Source organism: Primulina tabacum, chromosome 17, assembly GCF_025594145.1.
Source record: "Primulina tabacum isolate GXHZ01 chromosome 17, ASM2559414v2, whole genome shotgun sequence".
NCBI classification, from domain to species: Eukaryota; Viridiplantae; Streptophyta; class Magnoliopsida; order Lamiales; family Gesneriaceae; genus Primulina; species Primulina tabacum.
In genome coordinates, this window is record NC_134566.1 from 34,185,097 (window position 1) to 34,193,123 (window position 8,027).

Consider the following 8,027-nt stretch of genomic DNA (forward strand, 5'->3'; position numbering starts at 1 on the left):
GCTTAATGTTTTGATTACTAGAATTTAAAAAAAAAAACCAAAAAAATATATATTAAGTTTTTGATTTTAAATATCAAATTAATAACGAGGACTAATTGTGTATTAGTTTAAAATATCAGAGACAAAAAATATTGAACAAAAATATTTAGGGATCACAAAAATTTAAGTGGTAAACTAATATACCAAAAGTATACTCAACAACCTTGATTTTTTTATATATACTCGTGTAAAAAATATATTATTGTGATAACTAATTTTCTCATTATTTTTATAATACAATACAATCTTAGGTTACTAGAACTAATCAGTATTGATAATTATGAAATCATTAACAAAAATGAATGATAGTGAAAAGTTAATCTTTTAGTTCAAAAAATTCTTATCTCCATGTCAAAAGTTATATTTATTACTCAGATTAAATGAATTTTATTTCCCATAATTGTGATCTAGCATGCAAAGCCTTATACTATGCGTGACATGGGTGCCAGTAGGCCAAACCGTAAATACTAAGCATGAGAAACAATATAGTTGTTGGGTGTCATAACAGAACACTTCAAAAGAATCAAAATGACTTTAAATTGATTTTGTTTTAAACAATATTACTCTTGTATAGATCAAAGTGAGAAAATGAGGAAAAAAAGAATTCAAATCTTATTTTTTATGCAAAATAAATTATCTTACATCTAAGTTACTTAAAATGATTTATAAGATTTTTAAAATTTTCTTATGTTTTTTAAATTATTTTTTTGCTCGAAAAATAAAAGTTTTAAAGTATTACATTTGTCTTCATGTTTTATACTCTGTCAAATTTTCATTGATGAATACTTATAGAACTTGTGGCTACCTTTTGAAGGAGGTGATTTATGTATAGAACTTTATAACTTCAAAATATATCATGAAAAATTTAGAAATTATGATTGTGAAAAAAAAATTGATATATTTGTTTTTTGTTTATTACTTTGAATAATCATAGTCTAATCATATTATTTTTACAATTTTAACGTTTGTCTTTTTAAAATAGGTGTCATAGTGATAGTAAGAATATGATTCTGATTCGTGAACATTTTAATAAATATTTGTATATTTAGACAGAATATTGCAATACTATATACTTAGTATTCAAGAACTAAAGTAATAAATAAAATCCGAACTTTATCGAGGTATCGTAGATTGAATTAATAGTTAAAAAATAAAATATAGTAAGAGTAAGATGAGAATTGTTCTCCTCGTGTCATCATTTTATGTTCCACGAGTGTAACGCACATGCATATATTCTGGTATAAACACACTTGAATGTAAAATAAAAATAAGTCTAAGAGTTTTTTCCTACCTATCACCTTCTCCCCACCATTGAAACTAGGTATAGAGTTTTCGTGGCCTTTGGCCCGTCATAAGTCTCGCGTCCGAGATCCCCCAACCTCATCCCAAATTGTAATTAAAAAAATAGGTATATAGTTAAGAATTGCATATTGCATATATATATGATGTATAAAGGAGAAAGAATCATGACCAAGAATCTTTACTTGTAAATTACTATTACATCAACAAACAATCACCATCGATCTAATCTCAATCATGAAGTGACCCACAAAAATAATAATCAAGAGTAGTGTTCACATGGACAATTTATGTATTATCTGAACTCTTATTTAAAACCAAAGAATTCAATCCTCAAGGCCTCAATCAGGCTTCAAATATACTCTTAATTATAGGACATCTCGGTGATAAAGTTTTCGTCAGAGAGCTAGTAGCTAGAACAAGCCCATGTGAGGCTATGTAACTAGCTAGAAAATTAAACCATAGTTATATATATATATATATATATATATAGACACATACACACACACATATATATATGTATGTATATATGTATAGATAGATGGACAGAAATGGAGATACACCACATACTTCAGAAAACAATGTATCACTGAAGAGACATGAACCCTATATTGGTGATCATCTGCTCTTTCAATATCCTTCTTTTTTTAGAATATATCAGTTGATCCCTCCTCCTTGAGGGTTGTAATCACTATCATTTCTTGGAAGTGGAAATGGATATGGGAAACTAGTTTGTATTCGATGAAGTCCACCACCATTTCCTCCACTTCCATTAATCCTTAGCCTGTTGTATTCCACCTGTCGTGGGATCGGCGCTGCCGTTCGAGGCTGCAGTGTGGCTGGCAGATTATTCTCACTACAAGTCAAACGAATCAGGTCAGCATTGGCAGCGTCGAGCTCTTTTTGCAGGCGGCCAACTTTTTTCTGCAGGAAGGCGATGGCACCAACACAACCATAGACAGGGTCTCGAACACGTGCCTCGGCTTCGTAGGCTAGAGAATTAACTGCGTCCTCTCGTTGGTGGGGGAGAACCTCGTTGAGGAGCTTGGTGACGTTGCTGGCGCCGAAGATTTTGTGAACATTGGCGAATTTTTGGGGCTCTTCTGGCGGGAAATACGGAGCAAACATGCATCCCGGCAAGCATTTTCGCCGCAAGAACTTGCAGGCTGCGCAGGGAGGGTTGTATGAGGTGGATGAGGCCATTGGTCTTGCACTGAATCAATCAAGAAAATAACGAGTAAATTCTTGAAATCAACAGTTTCTTTGATGCACGTAATTATTGCAAAACTTTACAGCTACTAATTGCTTTCGTCAATTCTTTCCCCTTTTGTTTTAACATTGTCTGAATAATTCGTGCAACATCTATAGAATTCATTTTCAAATCTTAACTTTACCTATTTATTGGTTTCAAAAGTTCATCGCTAGATTTTGTTTACTTTAGAAATAATAATACTGGTTTGATTCCATTTTTCTCCTACAAATTTTATATGTCTCTATCTTCCTCACCGTGACACCACTAGGTTAGCTAAATATTTGACCTCGATCAATTATTCTTCTAGGTTTTTTTTTTAATCTTTTTGAGTTTTTTTTTTTCATTCACAACCTTCTCGTTTGACCATAAAACATATAGTTCTATGAGTAGGACAATGTCTAAAACTGACAAGGTCATATAAACAAACTTTCCTACGTGTAAGACAATATTTAGAAAATGTGGATGTCAGTTTTTTGATGAAATTGAAATTTTTGTGCAGCCATATATCAAATTTTCCTACAATCACCACTAGGCCAACATGGAAGATGGGTGTATCCGGAATTCGAACGAGGGGATCGGAGGAGTGGATAGAAGAATAAAAAAACTTGGTTTTCGTTAATATTACGATTTCGAAAACAAAAATCAATTTCAAAATATATCACGCATCATTTATGATCCAGCTGTTCAATTAATGTTGTAGTCTAATTGGAAAATATAAATAATCAGTGTATCAGAACTATGTTTTAACATTTTCTTGAAGCTCAAATTTAAATAATTTATACGAAATTTTCTAAATTAAGATTTATTAATTAGAGCCATATATAATGCAATATACAATGAAAACCCTAGCTAGATCAAGAAGCAGTCATTCAGAAATATTATAATATACTAATAATTTCATCTATCAGCTACATGGTTGGAGCATATCAAAAGAAACATAGAATTACCACAAGAAAGTGATCAAATTAACGTAATTTAAAAAGGTCAATTATAAGAAAAGAAAGGGCTGACGAATTTACCTGTGTGGTCGAGTTATCTTGATCATAGGATGAAAAATTGAAAAGAAAACTACCTTTTTTGCTGATAATCTCTTCCAAGAAACCGGTGCTTGCTTTCCCAAAGCCAAACTGCAGGAACAGGATGGGGTAAGAACTGCACAGAGAGCTTAATGAGGGAAACCCTAATGGAAAGAATAAAAAGTTTGCCCTCACTTGAAGATTATTCCTCAGAAGAAGAGTTGAAAATCTAATTAAATGAGTGATGGGTCAAAGAGAATTTAGTGATTGGAGAAGGAATGAAGGGAAAAGACAAAGGTAATAAATGAAAGGTACACTAAAAAAGAAGACTGTGTCACTACTGCAACTAATAATTTTATGGACTAGATGTGTGTGGGTGTGTCAAAATATTTACTTCCTAATTTTTTTCTTGCCTATTTCTAATGCTTTGAGAGATCGAGAATCTTGATAGTTTTCTCGCTTTCGATTTTCATTTGAACGATGGTGTATTTTTTCTTGAGGCGATTGTTGATCCGACTCATCCGGCCAGCGAGCTAGGTTTTACTTGCAAGCTCAAACTTGACTCTCACATGTATCGATTGTGGGTTAAACAACTTGAATTCAACTTTCATCATTAGCTGTTCAATTTATAAGATATTTACGAATTGTTCGGTGAGAAAGATATCCTTGTTCCAACAAACATTTGACTCAAATTTTACAAAAGATTAGACAATATAATGTATCCTTCATATAATATACATCCATCAAAATAATCCCACAAGTCAAACCGAACAGCACTTTAGTGAATTATGGAAGGATTTAATGGGAATAAAACTTTAAATAACAAGTCGAAATGGAAGAGTTATCGAGACTTGAAAAATTCATGAATAAATGTACTTGTTTTTACCTCAAACTAATGATGCTTGATTCTTATTGTATCAATGGCCAATTCATACTTTTGTATTCTTGTCCAGTGCCCCTTTAATGATCAGAGTACTTGGGACACTGTTGTATGTGTAGAACATGTACCATAGTTTCCGTGACAAAAAATAAAATAAAATTAATAATTGATCAATAAGGAAAAGAACGGTGTAAGTGTGGATTATTGATGGGAATATCCACTCACAAATTAGACATATAAAAAAAATTTGGGAGAGAATGTATCTAAAGTCAATCAAAAGTGGAATTGAAGAAATAAATACATACACACAATATATTTAATCTCTTCCACGTATCCCGCCCATAGAACCTGAGTGTGTCATGGTTGGGAAGATAAAATATTGATTTATTATCTATCATTGTTTTGTTCAATAATCGACTCAAGTTCTTAAAAAAAATTATTGTCATGTTTTATATATTATCCAAGAATATTAATTTCTTATGTTTATATTATGTATCATTCATCGTCTTATCCACAAGCTAGTTATTGTGTGATATTCGTTTATAACTACGATCGATTTTATTTTTTTTTGTATAAAAAATATGATTAATAGTTAAATTTACTACATGTATTTAAAGTTGTATAAATATAATTTCCCAAATAATATATTACATAATTACAGCGTACAAACAGTCACATGTAGCTAATTCTAGAAAATTTATCGCACCTCATATAATTTGTATGTTTTTAATTTCGTTCATGTTATCAAATAATTTATGATTTTAGTATACTATATTGCTCTTTTTTCACTTTTGATTTTTCTTCACAAGGGTGTTGACGTCATATTGGACAAGTCAGCGATGTCCGGCTCTATATTAGCAATCGTTTATGTCATGTCATCAATATTCTGTGATACACAATCATTTTTTAGCGTCACAAAACACTCAAGTAAAAAGGAATAAATTGAAAAAAATGCAAATTAGTGGATTAATGTTGTGAATTGTCTCGTAACATTCTTAAAAATGAAAAATGTAGAAGTTATATTAAAAATAAATTTTTTCCCAAAAATTAATTATAATCCATTTTAGGACAGTAGTATTAGCAGTTTTGCTTTAGGGAATATCCATTCATTCATTGCTCGTCTCGACTCTCAACTTGCGTAGAGAGTTTTGTGAGTTCTTGTTTGATCAAAAAAGTGGGCTCAAGCTGAATTAATGAATATATTCTGTTATACGTACACACACATATCTAATCTATCAAGTATAAATAAGATGTTAGTTGCCGCAAAAATCTTTTGCTTTTTCAAAGGCATCCTCCACCACTAAAATGAAGATAGTTACACATTTAATTGTTTAATTATTAAAATAAATTCTTTTGTTCAATTAATTTGTTCAATTTTAAATTTTAGTCCATCAGTTTATCAAAATTCGGCATCGGTGCACTAACTTTTAATTTATGTTATTTTGGTTAAATTGTTGACAGCCTGACATATGGTGTTGGATACATCAGCATTTTCTGGTGTCATGTAAGAATTTTTAGTGATACATCAGTATTCCGACAATATATGACTAAAGAAAAAAATTAAATTTTATTACAAAACCAAACTTTGAATACTTAGTAGACTAAAACTTAAAATATAATACGTTAGTAAACAAAGAAATGAATTTCTCAAATAATTATATATGTTTCAAATGTGTATATAAATTATAGATTATATAAGCTAAAGACGCATACAATGCTCTTTTTCTTATAAAAAACTTTGATTCTTAGGTTCGCTTGTTTTATGTACAAGGTTTTCAGCTATTAAACCACATTTTAAGGGAAAAAACATATTAAAAGAATTGGCTCTTATTCACATCACAAACTATGGGTATAAACTAGTGGGTTGCACGGATGCAATAAGAAGGTTGATGTAGAGAATCAAGAGTCAAGAAGAAAGCCTAACTTCAAATAACAGAATAGGATCAGGTGGAATCTGTAGGTTGCATATATATGGATATTTCATATATTGGTGTACATGTTAGAGTAGGCGTTCAGTGAGATATAAATTGGATATTATAAACTCTTTTGTAGAACATTTTTTTTAAAAAAATATTTTACGGTTTATCCAATTATGATATTTACTTTATCTGTATAACTATGTAAGCTACATAGAAAAAGTTTTTGAATATGCAAAAGGTGTCACGAGAGGTTTGTCTCTCAACATAAGATCATGAAATTTATTAGGAAGTATAATGTATATTCTAAACAGGATCCAAGTCGAATCACCCCCCTAAAATAAGAATAAAGATCACTTGAGCTTGAGAAAATAACATATGTGATGTAAACACCATGTTTCATTGATATATGAGTATGAAAATATCTATTCATACAGATGAGTGATCATTTGATATATGAGTAATCATTTGATGATGTACTGAACAACACTCCATCGAACTGTACAAGTGGTTATTAATTATCTAGTGGAATAGTCTGTGGTTATGGTTGCATACCATTAGACCTTTGACCAGGGACAACGTAGATGTTCTACATACTAGTATCACTTTGATCCATTTACTGACTCAATTGAGAGTTATATGGTAGCGAGATTGGTATAGTTTCGAAATGCATAGAATCCAATACATTGTAGTCTGAGATTTTCCATTTGCCTATAGGTGAAGATATCATATATGAAACATCTACTAATTTTAATAGCGCGGAAATATTTTTTTTTAAATAAAAGCTCGCATTTTCGAAATAACATTTAAAAATATCTTAAGTATTTGACAATAAAAATAGTGCGTAAACATAAACGAGTAAAAATTGTGAAAATCATCAGCGTATCAAAACCAGCGTATAAAAATGTTCATATCATCTCAAATCTCATAAAAAACAAAATGCGGAAAACATGTGGTCCTCGGGTCGTGTCACCCCACCAGGTCTGTCTACTCAGTGTTCAGCACCTCCGGTCCTCTCAATAACAAGCTCACCTCCATCACACACGCCTAGTGAGTCTAAACACTCAACACACCTGTACCGTTAATAACAAGTACATATACATAGCACACAACAGTGAAAAATATCATACTCAACATATCTTTCATGAACTTAAAAGCATAACGTAAACGTGTCGTATAAAATCATGTCGTGTCAACTCATGTCATCTCATATCATCATATACGTGTCAAAACAGCTCATCGTGTCATCATAAACTTAAACATTTTCTTTTAATTGAATTCAGTTCATTAGTTGTGACTTTCGTATCAGCTCTATTCGATGGATCCATCTATAAAACCGTGGTACCCAGCGGCGGGGGACATCAGCGACAGCATTACCCGCCCACTGAGCCCGAGCCTCAGCTCATCATATCTCATGTCATCATATACATATACATCGTCAGTCACAACCAATTCTCACCCTTCAAAAAATATCATCATTTTCATCACTTAATAAAACGTGCATATGCGTAACATTTTTCTTAAAACCAAGCATGCACCGTATTTATCATAATTGCGTAAAAATCGTAAACATGATGCATGAACATTTAAAATATCATGAATTTGTGCTCAGGGTGCTACCAGGA

General features: G+C 31.4%; 1 protein-coding gene across 1 annotated transcript; it reads right to left on the reverse strand.

The window, feature by feature from the left end:
* Window positions 1-1,860: 1,860 nt before the first annotated feature.
* On the reverse strand, window positions 1,861-3,787 carry LOC142531269 (protein LATERAL ORGAN BOUNDARIES-like). The gene is made up of 2 exons (XM_075637368.1): window positions 3,663-3,787; window positions 1,861-2,551 (listed from the first exon to the last, which is right to left on the reverse strand). Exon 2 carries the CDS (start codon window positions 2,539-2,541, stop codon window positions 1,996-1,998), a length of 546 nt encoding a protein of 181 aa, XP_075493483.1. The 5' UTR covers window positions 2,542-2,551; window positions 3,663-3,787; the 3' UTR covers window positions 1,861-1,995.
* Between the last annotated feature and the right edge of the window lie 4,240 nt (window positions 3,788-8,027).

Excerpts from the sequence above, each read along its gene's own strand:
- LOC142531269 (XM_075637368.1), bottom strand. The coding sequence starts at position 2,541 with ATGGCCTCATCCACCTCATACAACCCTCCCTGCGCAGCCTGCAAGTTC.